Source organism: Tyto alba, unplaced genomic scaffold, assembly GCF_018691265.1.
Source record: "Tyto alba isolate M040663 unplaced genomic scaffold, T.alba_DEE_v4.0 Super-Scaffold_14, whole genome shotgun sequence".
In the NCBI taxonomy this organism is placed as follows: domain Eukaryota; kingdom Metazoa; phylum Chordata; class Aves; order Strigiformes; family Tytonidae; genus Tyto; species Tyto alba.
The window spans coordinates 29,699,754-29,718,443 of record NW_024881276.1 but is presented as its reverse complement, the minus strand read 5'-3'; the positions used below and the strand labels follow the sequence as shown (position 1 = coordinate 29,718,443).

The window sequence follows — 18,690 nt, the reverse complement described above, 5'->3', positions numbered from 1 at the left end:
TTATGTTAATGATTATTTGAAAGAATGTGAAGACTACTGCTGCTAAACTGTGTGGCTAAGCGCCTTTTTTTTTCTGTTAAAAAAAGAAAGAAAAATAAAAACCTGTATGTTTCATGTGGATTTTCAGAGTAGAACTTGAATGTGCAACTGCTGTATAATAAAATGGGGAAACTTTTTTTTTTTTTTATATTTAAAATACGCCTAAACACTCTGTGAATGTCATTACTAAATGTGCTTGTATTTTGTTCAATAACTAGGTACACTTGGCACACATGTTGCCAGTTAAACAGTTAACACTGCCTCCTTTCACAAGATGAGAAGAGATGCATTGGAACCAAAGTAGCGTGTTTAAAAATGGACGGTTATCATTTTATTAAATACATATGTCTGAAAAGGGTCATTTGCCACTTTTGGATTGCATTAGAATTTTCTTAAGTTGTTCTTTTTTGAAAATATTGATTTGTGTCTCGTGTGTCTGCGTGAATTCTGGTTTATACAAAATGTTAATGTATATAAAGCTAAGGTGTATTTTTTTTTTTTAATTGAGTCTGTGAAAGGTTGTTAGAAACAGTTTTTTGGAAGCTCCCACTTACTTTTTAAACTCCCAGTGCTAACTTCAGGACTTGTTTTACTTTTCTTTTTTTGGATAGGATCAGTTCTTAAGAGCAGCCCCCGTAACTGGAGGAATGGGAGCTCAACTGATGAGAAAAATGGGCTGGAGAGAAGGAGAAGGGCTTGGCAAAAACAAAGAAGGCAGCGTTGAGCCTATTATGGTCGATTTTAAGACAGATAGAAAAGGTAAGCCCTTCCTTAAACGTCTTAGGGTACTATAAACTTCTCATGTCTGTTTTGGAGATAGGCAAAATAATTTTGTAGTAGTAAGCTTTTTCTGGGTGCAGCTTCACTGTAAAAATTAACAGAATGACGTAGATGATTTTGGTACTAGATTTTCAAGCCCTGGATTAGGTGTATAGGCTTTGTCCTTAGGCCTGTGAAATCTTCCAGATGTCCTTTAACTTTCCCTCACTTTCACTTTCCATTTTAAAAAGTGCTTCTCAGTGGTTCTTAAATTAGGGATGTGCTTCAGTTGAATGCATCGAGAAGGCATGGACAGGGGAATGAGTTGTGGAAAAGCCATTGTGGTTGGTCTAGAGAAAGTGGCTGAAGCAGGACTGAGGCAGGACAGAAGGTTGAATAGTTTGATCGGTTTTAAACTGAGGTGAAGGACAGAGGTGAGAGCTACAAAGCTGAGTTACTGCTGCCTTTCAGCTGAAGTCCTGACATGAATAAACTGTCATACTGATGGTTTCAGGCCTTCGAAATGGATTCCATTGGCCTTCTTTGACCATCAGATCTCCCTGCTGTTCCATGTCCTGGTTTGATCCTGCTGCAGGCACCTCTGCTCAACCACAGTGATGTTTCCAAAGATTGCTTTAGCAATCTTTCCTCTCTTCTTCATGTAAAAACCATAGCCACAGGTGGAGAACTGTTGCACTTGGCTCGTGTGATTCAAAAGACTTACCCTTTTATTTACAGGCAGTGTGCTGCTGCTTAAGCTGGCAGTGTGGTTTATGCAACTGGCCATCCTGCCAGCATATCCAGCAAGAGTTCTCTTTTCAGGGTGAATGTTTATGAAAATTTTCCATCTGAAATATCTATACAAGTTCTAACTGCTTTAAACAAAACATGCAGAATTTCAGCAGTCAAGATTTATGATTTAATTGGTCTATTATGCATGTTACTAAAATAAACAGCTCTATACTGACTGCGACGGAAAACAAATTCTTACTTGTTCTCCTAAATATTTTTGGAAAACTGGGAACCTTTAATATATTAAACAGATCACATCTAATATGAAAGCATGAAAATACTCTGAATTATGGCTTTGTGTTAGCTTTTGTCAGTGCTCATAATTGATCTTGGCAGAAACCAAGGCATATAAGTGCAAATGTTGTGAGCTTATTTGCAGAGATGCAGTTGGAGGAATCTGAAGGTGTCAAAATTGTTAGCTCTTAATACAGGTGGTTCAGTACTGCTCAGGTGACCAAGCTAGCAGTGAAAATAGAGCTTAAATGTATAAAATTTAAGTGCAAAGAGGTCGAAAATGAGAAGGCAAGCCTATGTTATGAAAATACCCATTGCTTTCTAAATTCTGAAGACCTAACAACACAATGCGGTTTTTATAAACTGCAGCAGTATCAAAGTACAGAACACAATAATGGGCATATTTGTTGTATATGAACAATGACCAGACTTGCTTTTCAGCTGTTTTTCTTGTGTGCGAAGACGGGGCGGGGGGGCGGGTAATAAGATACCTGCCGACAGAGTGATTGCCAAGAAAATCTTTGAAAACTATTTTGTTACTGTTTGGTTACTGTGATCTTTGTAGATGTTGTCTTGTAAAGTTTTCGCTGCTGGTAAGAGTTCCTTCAGTTTAGCTTGAGGAAAGAAGTGGAAAACAGTCAGTTTCAGTACTACTTGCTCCAGCAGCCTGCGTAACATAGCGATGGATTTTTGTGGTGAGGAGGGAAGAGTTAGCTCTCTTCATAATGTTGTTTGTGTCTTGTCACATCATAGGAAAGAGGCAATATTGCTGTACAACCTGTGAACATTTTGAACATTAGAATCATTTTGGTGATACACAGCTGTATCACAGCTTGAGTATTCAGTTCTAGAAGTATGCCCCACGATCTTCATGTGGTTTCTGATACAAATTTCCTTAATGCCTGCAGAATTTGATACCGAAATTTCAAGCATCAAGCCCTGAGGCCTGAGACAGGATCAGGTCCTTATTGTGCTGGGCATACTGAAACAGGTAGTTTGCTCTCGCTCTGCTTCAGAACACTCAGCCTTAATAACAATTAAAAGGGTTAGATGGAGTTAAAGGATGCCTCTTCCTGGCATGTGATAGATTCATCAGAGAATATGGATAACCTTAGTGATGGCTGGGCTTTGCTTTAATTTCATAGTTGTAAAATATTTGATTATTATCATATATGCAATCTTATCTTGATGATTTCCAGAAAAAAATCTAAAGGTGTACTGTGATAAAGAATACATTTTAATGTTGATCCATCCAAGTCCATAATATGGGGAGACAACTTGCATTACGAAGAAGCAGCATGTTTCATGCATTACAAAGAAGGAACCGAACAGTGATTATACATTTATGATGAGTAGCTGAAGAGCTCCTTCAAACTTCAGTGTTCTTTGATGTTTAATGTATAAAAAGTCATTTTTTTTTTTAAAGTTCTGTGTTAGAGGTTACAGGAACAAGCAGTTTGCTAAGGAGTTACTTGGTAGGCTGCACTAAGACATGAACCAAAAGGTTGTCTGTCTTTGCCATAGCTTTTGCTTAGACCCTGTTTTTTCCAGAGACTGACTGAGCTCTGTAGTTCTCTTACAGACAGCATTGAAACCAAACCCTTCTTGGTCTTTGCTGTCAGCCAGAAAATTGTTGGTTATCTGCGTTTAAAGAAGCTTGGTCCATCAGCAGAGCTTGTCAGGTTGCAGCTTTTTTGAAAATCCTTCCTGAGGTATCAGGAACAAGATGTGGAAGACAAGTGTCAGTGACTTAGAGTGAGGGAGACACAGTATTAATGCAGAGAATGACAGAAGAGTGTCTTTTGTGGGTGGAAATCTTTGGTTATTTTGGATATGAAATTCTGTACGGAGGGGAAAAAAAAAGGAAACTGTTTCAGTGCTTGTTGTCTGTGAGGGTTTCATGCCATTTGAAAAATCCCTACTTAGGAGCTGGAATATTGGAATGAAAATCTGGTAAGGAGGGAGGGTTTTTCTTTTAAAGCAAAACAAAATAAAATGCCAACCAAAAAAAAAGCTGAAGGAACAGGAAGAAACTGGAAACAATTGCAGTATCTCCCTGTCTTTATTCACCAAAACCAGGAACAGAAAAAAATTGAGGTAAGAAGCACAGTAACGTTGAAAGATTGAAGTAAGTCCAAGAAATTCTGAAAAACTGGTCAGGTGTTTTGTATACATGTGTTTAAGGTAATGGCAAAATGAATGGAAAGAACCTCGAGTCACTTCATAAGCGCGGCATGGTTACTGGCATTTGATGTTTTATGTCTTGCTCTTGTAAGATTTTAAAAAGGAAAATGTTCAGCTTCCATGTTTCACAGTGACTTCCATTGGAACTTGTGCTCTTCGTGTTGACTTGGAGCCCAGTTGTGTGCTTTGCTGCTACTTTACATTCAGCTGTGATTGAAATCACGGTAACTGGGCTGTGAACTTGCACATAAAGGATAAATATTTGAATGCCATTAAGTAGAGAGAGCATATGTTATAAGAACACCACCGTGTTATTTGTATCATAAAAGGATATACTAGGTACACTTTTTACTGTTTCATGGAAATACTTCAAATGTTTACCGTATTAGAGGCAAACTGTTAAGGTAGTGGATGACTCTTGGGCTGCACAAAACAAATAGTGAATGAGAGAATGTTTTAAAGTTTATCCTTTTGTTTCTCCAAAGAAGGCACGGAAAACCAGGTGTTTCCTGACTTGCATAAGACTAGTCAAAGTTTTCTATTGCCTGGCTTGTTAAGAGTCTTACTAGAGCAGTTGAGAAGAATGTTACATGTAGTATGGAGGGGGGGAAAAATGCTGGATGAAAGGGGGAGGTTTGGAAGACTTAGGAAAAGACAGTTGTATGGTGTCTCCAGGTTTCATCTCCACTGATATGTGTTACTGCTTTACTGATGAGAATATGCAGAGCAGGTGGGAACCGTAAACTTCACTGTGTTTTGTTTAGGGCTTGTTGCTGTGGGAGAGAAGGCACAAAAGAGATCTGGACATTATGTTGTGATGAAGGATCTTTCAGGTGAGATTCTTGCGTCTGGTTTTCTTTTTTCGTTAGACAAGTATTTATAATGATAGCTTTGATATCAGCATTGAAATTTCAAATACATTTTATCTCCAAGGTAAACACCCGGTTTCAGCGTTGATGGAGATCTGTAACAAAAGAAGATGGTCACCACCTGAGTTTGTGTTGGTGGATGATAGTGGGCCTGATCATCGCAAACATTTTATTTTTAAGGTGCGCTTGAGTTTCCTTGTTTGTTGTCAGTTTCTCTACTAAAGGTGATGTTAAATCCATGCTGACATTTGTATATAAACATATAAGCCACCTCAGGGGTGGCTGAGGACTGCTAAGCAGTGTCTCGATGCTAAAATTTAAAAGTCTCGTTTCTGTAACGGCCAAATCAGATCTCCCAAGCACATAATCTGTAAGTCTATGAGGAAACACCCTAAAATAATTAACCTATGTGGCATCATATTCTTGGTGTTTACGTGCAGGTGTGAGGCTAAGCCTCGCTGTTGTATAGGTAGCGAGCAAGACTTGGTTATTTTTGTCCTCCAGTTACCGTATGATGCGGGCGTTGTTCTTCACGCAGTATCTTGTATTAGCAGTTACTGTTTGGAAGTGATTGTGCTTGCCGACCAGACGTGGATTTTGTCTGCCTCTGAAGAGGGCTTACAGAGGGATTGTGCTTGAAGGAGCTATATAGCACTGCCTGGAAACAGAAGTGAAGAGGCACTTTCTGACACCGCCTTTTTTTCTTCCCCCTCTTTCCTCGACAGGTGAGAGTCAATGGGAACGAATACAGGCCTACTTTTGCCAGCCTTAATAAGAAGCATGCTAAAGCCACAGCAGCAACTGCAGCTCTCCAGGCGATGGGACTTGTACCAAAGGAAAGCATGGTTAATACCACCATGTTTAGGAGTGCCTCACACCGCTAGATATTGTTTTTTATATTGACATTATTTCAGATAATTTTACTCTGCACAAAAATGGTATTTGCCCTTTCATGTTGTAAATACATTGGCAATTCCCACGTTGTAAAAACTGTACAGACACCTTCAGGTTTTTCTTTTGTACCATCAAAATGTATTTAAATCATACTTAGTTTTTGGTATGTTTATATTGTTTACATTAGTGATGTAATTATTTCTTAAATAACTAAATCAGACGACAGACTCTGGAGGCATCAGTAATCTAAACCCTTGTTTTAAAACAACTCATGCAATTTCTCTTCAATACGGAATGTTAACACTTTCATACTGTTTTGTACTATGCTGCAGTTTTCCCTGGTCTCGGTAGAGCCGCCCGTGCGCTTTTGCCAACAGCTGGTAAAAGGCCGCGCGCGCGGCTCCCCTTGGTCTCGTCGAGGCTGGCGTGTACTGCTGGACAGATACCGGGCCAGTACGGTGACCCCCGTGAGGGAGCCCCCGGCGGTAGCCCTGTTGTACAGTGTTACCACCACGGCTGCTCTCTGCCTTTTGGGGGGGGGGGGGGGTAACTCGGTGGTGCACTGCGACTGGCCGTGCAGCCCGTACGCCCTCGCGTACGGGGTTAGGCAAAACAAGACTCGCTTTCAGAGGCATGGCAGCAAGTCCAGCAATGGAACCGATGAGACTCGCGATGGAAAGGTGACACTCTCCCTGCATGTTCTGAGAAGGGAGACGATGGAGTTGTCTATTCCAAACAAATTAACACACTGCCTGATGTTGATTGTATGAATTTGTGGTTAATGTGAATTTTAAACTCTAACAAATCTACAACTGGATTCGGGGGGGAGGGAGGGGATAGAATGATGCTTAAATTGTTGTACCCAACTTGGTCAATAAAGCAGCACAAGTTCATAATCTTAATCGATGGTCAGTAAACAGTAATTAAAAAATGTATGCCAAAACAACTTTTTGAAGAAACGCACAGTATAAAAGTACGCTTTATGAAGATTATCAACAGCTGTTAGGGTTGCAGAATCAGTTCTAGGCATTTTTGGTTGCTTTGGACTATTTCCAAATTAACTCCTGGGGCTTAAATTTTCTGCAATGATACTCTGCCCTCAAGGAGACAGCCTGATCCAGAGTTTTGGCAGTTTGACAAGGGAGAGGATGTAGAAAGCTTTTATTCTTTTTTTTTTGTTTTTGTTTTGTTTTTTGTTTGTTTGTTTCTCTTCCTTTCTGGTTTTTTTTTTTTGTTTTGTTTTTTTGTGGATTTTTTTTTTTTTTAATTTAAGAAGTATTAGTACTTTTAGCTATGTGCACTTTGAATTGGAAAGGGCATCGTACACCTCTTGCCAGATTTGTCTGAGTTACGAGCAGATTGCCACAATTTACTGACTTCGGTAGTTCAAGTGCTTATTTCAGAAGAGTCTTTTTGAGGTCTTTTTGTATCAAATCTACTGACCAGAGCTTTGTCTGGGACAGGAACAAAATACAGTTGTATGCACTAAGGCTGTGCTCAGGCCTAAAGTGAATGACCTTTGCCATGGTAGTAGGAATGTGGAGGTGAAGAATTACTAGTACCTCTCCTTCCACAAAGTAAGGTGACTCACATGTTTTCTGTCAACTGTTATGGAACAGGGTGTCTGTCTTTGCCCTAAAGGGACAAGGATTAATGTCTTGTCTTGTGTACAGCAGAGAAATGGTATTTGGTTCTCCACCACACACTTCGGAGAAATAAAGCCCCTTATTAGTCTGTCAAAGCGCTCTAGAAATGCTTAAGTTAATCCTAATTTTCACGGACATAGTTGTCTTTAATTAAACTTCTTTCCCTTTGGCTTCTCGCCTTCAGTCTCTTGACTAAATATTTGATGATCTCCTTGCCTCATTTGCTGTGAACTCGTTGGAAGATGTGTATAAAGAAACAAAAGTACATATGATGGTACAGCAATGGAAAGATCTGCTGTGGGAGAACTGGGTGTTGTATCTGTCTTAGATGAAGTTGGGCTTTTTGATGTACAACTTGATTGACTTGGGATGTGGGAGCAGCTCCTAATCAGACTTCTGTTTAAACCTGGTTTGAGAGAGCTAAAACATCAGAGATGTTGATCATTCTGTTTCGTCTGTGGTGTCCATGTCAGCACTGGTTTCCCAGCTGTACAGTATCAAATCTGGGAACATGCAATCTCTTGTACCTGTTATTTTGTTCTTTGGTGTATATTCCCCATGTATAATGTAAAGATCCGTGCTATCTCGCAGCAGCGAGGAGCAGGGTAATTCAGTCCCGCCGATGGCTCCATTTAAAAACTAACTACGTAGGCAAGTTCTGGATTTCACGCCTTAAAGATGTGGTACTATCTGTGGGTTTAACCTTTGGTCTTAAGGAAGACTTGGACGAAAAGGAAAACCATTAAGGTCTGTAATGTTCGGATTATGACAGTTTTTGATTTTGAGCTTTCTGTTTTAGTTTAGTTCCTTATTGTTCAGAACGATATATAAATCTAAAGCTAGTGCAGCGATGTGCTTCTGTTAAATTTGTAAATTTGAATTGGCTTGAGTGTCCTTTGCATGCAGGAATAGATAAGTAGTGATATATTAAAAAGAACAACTAGGAAACACTCTCTTGGAACCTGGTTATTTATGCAGCACTTCAGCTGTCTTAAAGGTGAATAGTCTGTGACTCCTGCTGATGGAAGACATGATCTGTTTGGCTCTTGGATTTCCTTTTGCTGCAGAATTATTTTCCTAGAAGTAATCTCGCTGAAAGTGCTTTTGACTTCCGTGGGGTGAGGAGCATTTTGAAACAGGTGCCCAAAACCTTGTAGCCAGCTTCCACCAGAATGATTTCTTGGCAGACCTGTAACTGTAGTTTTTCAATCGTTAGGACCGGAGGAGCAGGAAGGTGAGGTTCCTATGCCTTGGAAAACTCGAAACTGCCGCTTAAAGTGCAAAAACTGTATGAAGTCTTTATCAACAGTTGCAGTTCCTAGCTCTCCCAAACAGATCATAGTTGTGATGAGAATTCATCCATTTGGACAGGTTAAATAAATAAATCTTACTGTTCTGCAAGCGTCTGGAATGATGATAGTATTTACTAAAATACCTCCCAGTGGAAGAGTGACTGCCTGGATGGCCTAACGCTGTCAACATTTTTCCAGGGAAAGTTCCTTGGACCCAAGGGTGCTCCAAGAACAGCCCCGAGTCCCAGAGCTGTAAGCAACTGGACTGTGCTGCTGGAAATGCAGACAAAGCTCTGCCTTAAACCCAGCAGCCAGTTTACAGTACGAGGAGGGGGAGCTACCGCTCAGGTAGTGGTGCAGAGCACGTGCTGAAGAACTGGGGCTAAATTTTTGAAATTACACAATTCTAGACTACAACAATGTAACTGCGCTTCACATTTCTTTGAATGACACAAACTGAATCGGCGTTAGTGTCTTGCCCCAACTCCCGTGCTACATGTGAAAATACAAACTGGAACTGCAGTGGAGAGTAATTGTATTTCTTAGGAACATACCAAGATGGTCATGGGCTTGATTAAAACTGCTTTTCCCCTGGAGGCAGCTGCGGACCTGCCTTTCCCTGGTAGCTTGTCCCAGGGGCTGGCAGCGGGCCGGTTCCTCCAGCCTGCGGGCTGGGAAGGCGCTGCCGGTGTGGGAGCGGGGGCGGGTGAAGGGATGCTCCCGCCGCAGAGCGCTGGGCCTGGTGGAAGCGGGCGAGCCAGAGGGCCTCTGTACCCAGTTAACTGTTGGTCTCTTAAAAACGAGACTGGGAATGGAAGTGTAGTTAACGTACCAGCTGCTTTAGAAACCCAGGCTTCTGCTGTTCCCCCTCAGTGCTCTTGGCACTGGGTTTTCACTCCTGGGGTCTGGTGCTAATCAAAGGGGAAAAGTTAAGTGATTTGCTGCTTAGATTAGTTAGGGAGAAGCGTAAAGATTAATTTAAGTCAGACCGTACTACTCTGAACTTCACCAGAAACCGAGTATTTGACATAATCAGAGTATTTGAAGGTGCCTTTTTCCATCATAAGAGGGAGTTCAGGTTTTCTAGCTGTCGTCGTGTGTAGGGTACCACTGGGCTGGCAGTGTCATGGCAGTTACTGTCAAGTAACAGCTCTTCCCTATTGCAGTGTCATTGTGCATGTGCCCCATTCCTGGGGGAGGAGGGCACTTCAAGGGGTGGCAATACAAAGGAACTGGATGCCACAGGAAGGGGGGGGGGGGGGGAAGCTGTTACAGTGCCTCAACTTCTTTAGTGCCCCCATTTTTAAGCTTACAGGATCTTTCAAGCAAGGCTGGGCTACAGTCTAATGTTTGTTTCAGAATCCCAGACAGATTCCTAAGTGGTGAGCAGAACAGCACAGGAGTAAAGAGGGTTGCTGACCGCAGGGTGTGAGCACTGCTTTATTTTCTGTGCAAAATACCAGCTGAACTAGAAATCTTGCTGGAGGGCATAAGTATAGCAGTATTCTACGCCTTGCTTTGCAGATTTAGTATTCTCTGCTACAGGAGCCTGATCACCTGAGAGCTGTGTGAGGAGTGACATACACACCTCCAAAATAACAGCTTTGACTTGCTCTACCCGAAGTGAAACAGACTGCGTTAAACCTGTTAAACTCGGCTGTTGCTGTGAGCACAGGCAGGCAGCTGAGCAGCCCCCTGCTGCCTCTCATTTTATTTGTCTTCAATCAGGTGGTGTGACTATTTTATTACTCTTAACTTGTTCTGATTCGGGTTATATTTTGTACAAACTGACCATGAAAAATCTAGCTCCTTTTAACATAAGTGGCTATGGGAATACCAGACAGCTGTGCTCAGCAGTTCTGAGGAATCCTAACCTTATAATCTGATTCAGCTGCAGCCAGAACTCTGTGCTCGGGGCCATCTAACTTGGACCTGTCTCGGTGGAGGTCAGAGCAGACTAAACCGAGAGGTGCAGCACACCAAGGTGTAGCTATCAAGCTTCTGGCAAGGCACTGCAAGCAGTCCTGGGCGGTGTTCTGCCAGGAATTCCACCCGTCCAAAATGTTTACGAGTTACTGCACAGAGCAGCAGCAGAAGTTCTGTACTTCAGAGTAGAATTTGCATGTGCATGAAGAACAGACATGCCAGACAATTCAGATCAGTAAAATAATGTTTTATCGAGTTTTATTTTAAAAAGGCTTTCTAAAATATAAAGAAGCTCTTCCTTAATTTCCATCAAAAATCCTTTGAAGTGTTTTATGATGGGTGATGTGCAATAGCTGTTGTCTGTGATGTTCAACTAGATTACATCCCTCCGGTACCGCGTAGGTGCTGCCCCTGGAGACCCAAATGAAGTACAGCAACTGCACACTGGAAAAGAGTGTTCTTTTCCAGTAAATGAAACCTAGGACTTCCAGGTATAAGCATAATCCTTCATTTCCAGAAACCGGATGGAAGCTTTTCCCAATGTTGGACACTGGCTCAGTTGTTCCAAAGTCTTAGGATGCAGTCCACACGTTGCAAGATCTTTGTGTACGGTTTCCTGTGGAAGTTCACATCAAGAGAGAGATGGAATAGGTATTTCTGTCTGAAATACCTGTAGTTCTTAATGTGCATTTTTTTGTACCTCTGGGGAACTCCTGAAAAACTAGTTTTTTTCCCCACATTTCCCTTTCTGATAGAATGACAAGCCCCAGGGCCTGCCACCTGGTGATCACAAGTAATTGGGTGTAAACCCAGGTACTAAGGGGAAGTTTTGTGTCACTCCGTTTATTGCAAACTGTGGTTTGCAATAAAGATACCGTTCCTAAGAGGAAAGATGGTCTCTGCTAGCTTCCTTACCTTATTTAAGGCAGGGCTTGAGCTGTCAGGATTAGTGTTAAACACAGCAGTTGGCTCATGCGTGTAGAGTACAGCAGAGAACGCTCCCCTCTGCGCGGCCTTCAGCAGCATGGTCAAGGAGTGCAGGGCATGAGGCATGACAGGGCCTACGATCTCCAGACTGAAGATGTCCTCGTATGCCGAGTGAACTCTGGCTTTGGCATTTATCCTCCGAGCCTAAAGAAAAGACCACATCAGAATAGGTTTTGACAGGCCAAATCAAGTCCTAGTTTTCATTTACTTTAATACAGCCGTGCCACAGTCCCATCCAAAGTTCAAAATGCTTTTCAATATTGCCAACTTACTGTTGAATATGTATTATAAATGGTTTTACTCTTTGGAGCAACTCCTAAAATGTACCGTGATGTGCAGGACTGCTATACAGTATTAAGAAAGTGAACTGCAGAAGAACACTAGTGAACTACTATGCTGGTGGAAGACTACTGCACTACCTGTCTTAACAACATACCCTTTAGTACCCACCATCTCCTTACAGTAACAGATGGCGAGCCGTGGTTCAGAGGCTCCCTTGTTGCAAGCAGCTCTGATCGTAGTTTGAGACCCCACTAGGGCTCAAGAGAATCTTTTAAGAACCATCTGACTGTCTGGGAAGTCTGCTTAACCTCCTGTTTATCAGGCTGTGAAGAAGGGAAACGCTGGGATTTCAGTCTGGCAGCACAGATCGATGCGGGTAGAGGCGATCTCGTCTCTGTTGCATTGCAGGCTCTCTGACTGCATTGCAGTCAAAATGCTCACTAACTCAGGCTACAGCAACACAAACTACTCTGCTGCCCCTGAGGGAAACGATACAGAGGCGGCGTTTAATTTACCGAGTGAAGAAACAACTTCCTTAGAAAACAGTGTGTTACTTACTTTGAGCGTCTGCATTGTTCCTCCTCGGAAAGCAACGGGGGACAACAGAGTTGGTGGAAGCCCGGCTTGTGGACCTGCAACAGCTACTAGGCTCTTACAGTTTATCAAGAAGTTCAGCAAGGTGAAGGTGTTTGTTCCTTTCACTAGCGCGAGGGATTCGGGCTTGTGATCCATCTGTACCTCGTGCTTCTCCTTACGACTGTATTGGCGGGAGTCAAAGGAAAGCCGCGAGGAGGTGAAAAGCATCAATGCACCAAAGGAAGAATCGGAGCAGTGCAACTCCAGAAGAAAGCCCCCCGCCCCTCCTCTGAACAATCAAGTCATTTGAACAAACAAAACAAAAAAAAAAAACCCACACCAAGCTTTACACGGATTCAGATCGGTTCTTCAAATATTAAGCAGCATGTCAAACCTGGCTTCTGATTTCATTATTAAAAACCTCAGGTGCTCCAAGTACAAATGGAACCAGAGGAAGACAGAGTTAATCGGTCCCTCTGAAACACCTACAGGATCTCAGCAACAGCTCCTCTGGTTTACAGCTGTGTCCATACCGTGCCACACTACTTCCCAGTGTAAACCTAGCCTAGCTGACATGCACCCTTCTCTTTAAAAAAAGAAAAAAGGCTAATGAGTCTTTCTGGTGAACCTGTATGTGAGGTGACACAATCAGTTTGTGACCTAACGGATCTTACAACGTTACATTAGCAATTCACAATGGCTTTTCCTTCAAGAAGAAAAGCATCTAGAAATACCTGTCATAAAGAAACTCAAAAAGACGTGCAGTCTCTTAATGTGCAGTAATGTGAGGATTAACATTTGGAAAGAAGTTCTCAAAAGCTTTTATAAAACTTAAACCTATACCACAAAAAAGAGAACATCTGCACGGTTTTCCAGTGTTGTACATCTTGATGTGCAAAGAAAGGATACAGTTTAATAGAAATAGTATCTGGTTTCTTCACCTCGTCTTGGACTCCCATCTCCTCAAGCCAAGAGAAACTTTCATCATCATCATCATCATCATCGCTTGGAGCTGGTTCCCTGGGAAACACAGAATCAGTGTTAGGAGGGCAACACTTCTCTGAAGGTTTTCCAAATGGAACATGCAGGAGCCTGTAGATGCCCTTGAATTCTAGCATTGTAGAAGACGTATTACATACCCTCCAGCTTCCGTGTTGTTGCCCACTTCGAGGCTGTTGGCAACTTCTGTTTCCAAATTCACTTCAGAGTTGTTCTGTTTTCTGGTTCTACTTTCTTCTACCAAAGGTAAAGAAAATTCTATGCCTTGAACAGAGGAGGGAAGAAAGCAATGAATGGTTTCCTAACACAGCTAACACACTTTATCAGTTATTCAAATCCTAACTGGACTGGCTTCACCTTACCTTCATTTCTCATGGCTTCCCTTAAACCTCTAGTTGTGGGAGAAACTAGAGCTGTGATGACATCGCTTCCCGCAAGACCAGCTGCGCGGAACAGGACAGTGAACTGGTAGGTGCATACGTAGAAGTAGGGACAGAGTTTGGCTTTGAGCAGATTGTACAGAGAAGTAAAGCTGACGGACCTGCAAATGAGAATAAAACAACCCTGTAACTGAAGTTAATTCTTTGCTGTTGACACGTCGGACTGGATCTGGCTGGCTGTTTGCGATGCGTACTCTGGGCGGGTCTGGGGGCGTACTGAACCCTTCGCCAGACTTTCGGGCATGCTCAACCTGGGGGAAGCTGCCCTCCCCTAAAACGCAGCCCGCTTGCGAGTCCTACACTCTTCCAGAATAGCTGCTTTCTCGCACGTGGTTTGAAACGTGTCCTGTGTGGGAGTGCTGGGCTTTTCCAGCGTACTTGCTTTCTAGCATGTGGGTTTACATGAAGCATCAAAGGCAACCTGTTAACAGGATTTATGGAATTCTACCCAAATCAACCACCAGGATTGCAGAGGGGTATTTAATGCAAGAAGGAAGCTTTAGTCTTATTCCTTTAGCCTGGCCCTCAAATTAACGAGCAATCTAGCTAGAAAAAAAAAAAAAAAACAATCAAAATTGAAAAGCTTTCTCATAAAAATGGAAAGAACTTGTGCATCAATTAAAATCCCATTGCCTTAATCTTACCAAATACATTAGTTGTTTGGTTCCACTTACCAGTCGCTCATTAGTGCCTGTTGCAAGGCTTCATCCTGTGACCAGGGACTAGCCTTTCCAACGATTCTTCTGTCTGCTCCAATCCGAGGGAACAGCTGCAGCCATGGCAGTGAAGGGTGAAGCCAGTAGACGAGGCTTTGCTGAAAGGCACAACGCAGTTCTGTCGACAGTTTTGGTTCCTAGATGTCAAAAAGCATTTTATGAGGAGAGTAATGCTCTACTTAAGGCAGCATTGCAAGTGATGAGTTAAAAAATATGACATTAAATACTAAAAAAATTACTAGGCTTGTAAATAAGCCAGACTGAAGAAAGAGGGAAAGCAACTGGCAACTCCTCTGCTGTTGAAGTTAAATGACCGTTCACTTATCGCTGTCTGCCACTGGGGGCAAAAGCCATGGATGAAATGAAGCTAGTAGTCTAAATGAGCCTTATTCTTAACGTAAGAAAGACCAAAACAAAACACAATCAAGCTTTCACTGCCAGCACTGTTTAAAGAAAGGTGCAAAGGTACCTTCTCCCTTCTAAAGCTGGAGCTTCGAGCTACCCTCAAAGTATTACCTGTATGCTCTGTGGCAAGTTTGTTTCTGTAGCTCTACAATGCTGAGCAAATCCTTGAGCTTCCTCTTGTGCTTTTAAATGCTCTGCCCAGGTAAAAGGTTTGGAAGACATAAATAGAAGTCGTGTTTTAATACTCCAGTCTGCAGGAAATTCATGGCTTGGTAAGGAGGGAACTTCTGGTACAGCAACAGGTAAATGAAGAGCCTTACAAAACAAAACGGCATCAGTTAGCCCACAGAAAATTTAAAAAAACCCTTATGTAGCTACCTATTTATATTTTAGCATGGTTAGTTCTCCTCCCATGTTGATTCAATATACCTTTCCTGGCAGGCAGACCAGACACTGGACTATGGCTATTACACATAATGTCTTGAGTTTGGTAGCCTATAAAAAGACAAGTTAAGCCTGTCGTCTCCTCCAGGTTTTTTCCCAATTCAGTGCAACTGCAAAAACGCCTAGCTCAATTTGATCCTAAGGAAGTATAGACATTAAGAGACATACTTTAAAAAAAGCTTTTGCAGACAAATTTTATGGGTTCCAAGTTACACAGTTTGACTCTTCATAGGCTAACCAAAGTCACAGTTTATACTCAATCGATTATTTTAGTCAGTAACAGATCCTACTAGAAATATGGCATTATAATATTGCTTATACAAATGCAGAAGAGGGTTTTCATTCACAGCAGTCTTTCCAAAAGTCATAAACCAGGTACAGATAAAGAGGATGAATGATTCAAAAAAAGAAAATTCAGACGGCAGTTTATGAAGACAAGAATTTCCATACCAAAACAGCTATTACATTTCATCTTCTCTTGGTGATTGTAATGTCAGATGCTTCCTAGAGGATGCAAAAAACCCCACTGGGGAGCTCTAGGACAATTTGTTCTCTTTGAGAAGGCATTTTTCTATTCTGCTTAGTTAGTTTGACCTTAAGTTTCTGATCCTATAACAATATTAGATGTTATTTTCTTGAAACTCTCTTTCAAGGACTGCTTTTTAGGTATTCCTTCTTTCCTATGCGCCTGGTTAAAGCTGCTTGTTTCTACAGCTGAATAAAAGACTGCAAGAGATGTATCACTCTAAAAAACATCCTTATCTCAACAAAATAAAAAACTAACAGAAGAATTATAGTAAACATGGAAGTAAAACTGGAAGAAGACAACCACCTCTGCCAACCAGAACAAGAGTAGCAATGTCAGGCAGATGTGTGGCTTTTAAAAGACTGTCACCGTAACAGTAAATGTTAAGGCAATTTAAGAAATTTTCTTGAACGCTGACATTTTAGTACATAACATTTGATGGTCCATCTCTGTATAAAATGAAGTTAAGCTGTTTCAGCTTTCTTTGTGAACTGAGAGCAACTAAAAACATTTCAGAAGCAGTATGCGCCGATTCGTACCTCAGTTAGGGCGAGGATGTTTGTTCTTTCAGGCGGCTCTGCTCTCCGGGCAGGCTTATTTTCACAAACGGGCTCTAAAAGCTGAACAGAAAAAGGAGTGTGAGATGCAGCACAAAGCATGAACCGGGTCGAGTCATACTAGGCGCGTACACGCTGCAGGCACCCACCCACCCTTCGGCGCCATCAAAGGCCGCCCACGCAGCGAAGGGCACCGGCCCGGTTCCACTGGCTGTGCAAAGCTGGGGCAAGCCCCAGGCTCGGGGGGCTGGCTATTTTGGGGGGCGGGCTGCGGTGCCCGGCCGAGGCCCACGGCTGCCGGCGCGGAGGGCCCTTCTCTGCCCAGGGGGCCTCCCCTTCGCTCCTCCCGCCCCGCTTCGCCGCGGGGCCGGGGCTCGGCCCTACCTGCCAGAAGGGCGCTGCTGAGGGGGACGCGCCCGCCGGCGGCGGCCGCCGGGCCCGCTCCAGCGGCTGAGGGGAGCCGGCCGCCCGCGGCGCGTTGTCCAGGCTGGAGAAGGGGTTGCGGCGGGCGGGCGCGGAGGGGCCCCGCGGGGCCGCGCCGCAGGGCGGGGGAGCGGGAGCGGGAGCGGCGGCCGCGGCGGGGTCGCTCCTCCGCAGCCGTTTGCGCTTCAGCCGCAGCGTCGCCGGCGGCTTCTTGAAGCCGGGCGAGTAGCCGGGCACGGCGGCGGCGGCCATGGCCGGGCGGCGCGCAGCGCGAGAGGCTGGGCCGGCTTGGCGCCAAAAGGCGCGAGCTCCGCCCCCGGGCGGCGCCGAGGGAAGGCGGCCGCCGCCATTGCCGCCGCCCCGCTTCGGCTTGTAGGTAGTAATAATGATACCAAGGAAAAAGTGTTCCTGCTAAGAAAAAAACAACAACAACAACAAAAGGTTTCCGAGTCTATTCCGAAACCAGCCCGAGTTTCTCCAGTCAGGTATCAAGGAAATCGCCGCATGGCTGCACCAGGACAAACGTCACCTGCGGAGATGAACATGGTTCTAGTCGTGTGAAATAAGAGACTAACCATGCACTGTGCATATTTGGGGGTAGAAAACTAGTTTTGATAGCGGCTCATGGACCTGGCCAGAGCCCACAGTGGAGTACTTCAGGCTGTGCTGCAGGAAGGCACCCATCCCCTCCACCAAAACCAGGGCAGTCATCAGCCCACGCTAGACAGATCATGCTTTCCAAAATACTGCTCTGAAGGCTATTAAATAAAACGATGATGGATTATAAAACTAATCCAGACCCAAAGCTGTTGCTGAAAACATGTGGCTGGCCTTAACGGCCACCTACGCTTCATCCACACGGCATCTGGCTGTGTGGGACGTGAGCTCCCCAGAGCAGATGCACCCTCAGCAGGTCCCGGGCAATAGCCCGAGCTGCCGCTGCTCCTGGCGTGCCTCTCACCAGCATCAGTGCTGCAGGACACCACCGGCAGCCTTTACAGGGCTGGCCGATCAGCATACAGGTAGCAGTGAGGCACACGCGACTTTCTTGTCAAAGCTACAAAGGAACAGGCAAGCACGTGGCAGCCTCTCCCTGCAGCGCTGGGGAGCCTTCCTCATACCCCAAACTACTTTCTGCTTTCTTCTGTGAGGGGGATGAGCATGAGCGGAAGCAATTGCTTAGGGAGCCTCACGAACCCTCTTGTTCAAGCACATGCAAATCTAAAGCTAACATTATTAAAGAGCATTAGAAAATGCTGAGGCATCTTGACCAGCTAAATGCACCAAGGGGCCACTTAACACCCAAAGTACAAAGAAACATTTGCTTCCTAACCTGATCCAGCTGAAAGGCTAAGACCACATCAGCATTAGCTAGCCTTAGCCTATTGTATATGGGGTTCAAAAGGCATTTATAGATGTAGTTAGGAGCAACATACCTCCTGACAAAAGATCTAATAAAATGAAAACTACACTGTAAAAATCTTTCTTCTGCAGCTTTGTCAGTGGTTGTTCCTGTTTTAATAAACCTTATTTTTAAACTATTGCTTCCTCTGATCAACTTCATTTTGCAAACATTTAAGCTAAAATGAGTGACATCAGGAAAAAATAAGCAGTTGGGTACAAAGCTTCAGAATAAAGGTCAAACTATCAAAGGATTCCCATGCTTTAGATATGTGTGTGTACACATGTGCATAAAAGCA

General features: G+C 43.5%; 2 protein-coding genes across 4 annotated transcripts in view; one reads left to right on the top strand and one right to left on the bottom strand.

Annotated features, from left to right (window-relative positions):
• Positions 1 to 8,818, top strand: part of SON (SON DNA and RNA binding protein) — a 42,023-nt gene extending 33,205 nt beyond the window's left edge. For 2 of the 3 annotated variants that reach the window (XM_042788423.1, XM_042788422.1), the window contains exons 9-12: positions 651 to 798; positions 4,773 to 4,841; positions 4,942 to 5,057; positions 5,603 to 8,818. In XM_042788423.1, the coding sequence (XP_042644357.1) occupies positions 651 to 798; positions 4,773 to 4,841; positions 4,942 to 5,057; positions 5,603 to 5,761 (492 nt within the window). In that variant the 3' untranslated portion in view covers positions 5,762 to 8,818. Of the gene's footprint in view, positions 1 to 650; positions 799 to 4,772; positions 4,842 to 4,941; positions 5,058 to 5,602 lie in introns of those variants that run through there. The other variant, XM_042788424.1, reaches the window with a different exon arrangement.
• A 2,058-nt stretch (positions 8,819 to 10,876) lies between these two features.
• Positions 10,877 to 18,631, bottom strand: DONSON (DNA replication fork stabilization factor DONSON). The gene is made up of 10 exons (XM_042788784.1): positions 16,952 to 18,631; positions 16,550 to 16,630; positions 15,152 to 15,355; positions 14,594 to 14,772; positions 13,842 to 14,020; positions 13,620 to 13,743; positions 13,390 to 13,500; positions 12,463 to 12,661; positions 11,551 to 11,766; positions 10,877 to 11,251 (listed from the first exon to the last, which is right to left on the bottom strand). Exons 1-10 carry the CDS (start codon positions 17,240 to 17,242, stop codon positions 11,114 to 11,116), a joined length of 1,722 nt encoding a protein of 573 aa, XP_042644718.1. The 5' UTR covers positions 17,243 to 18,631; the 3' UTR covers positions 10,877 to 11,113.
• Positions 18,632 to 18,690: the final 59 nt, after the last annotated feature.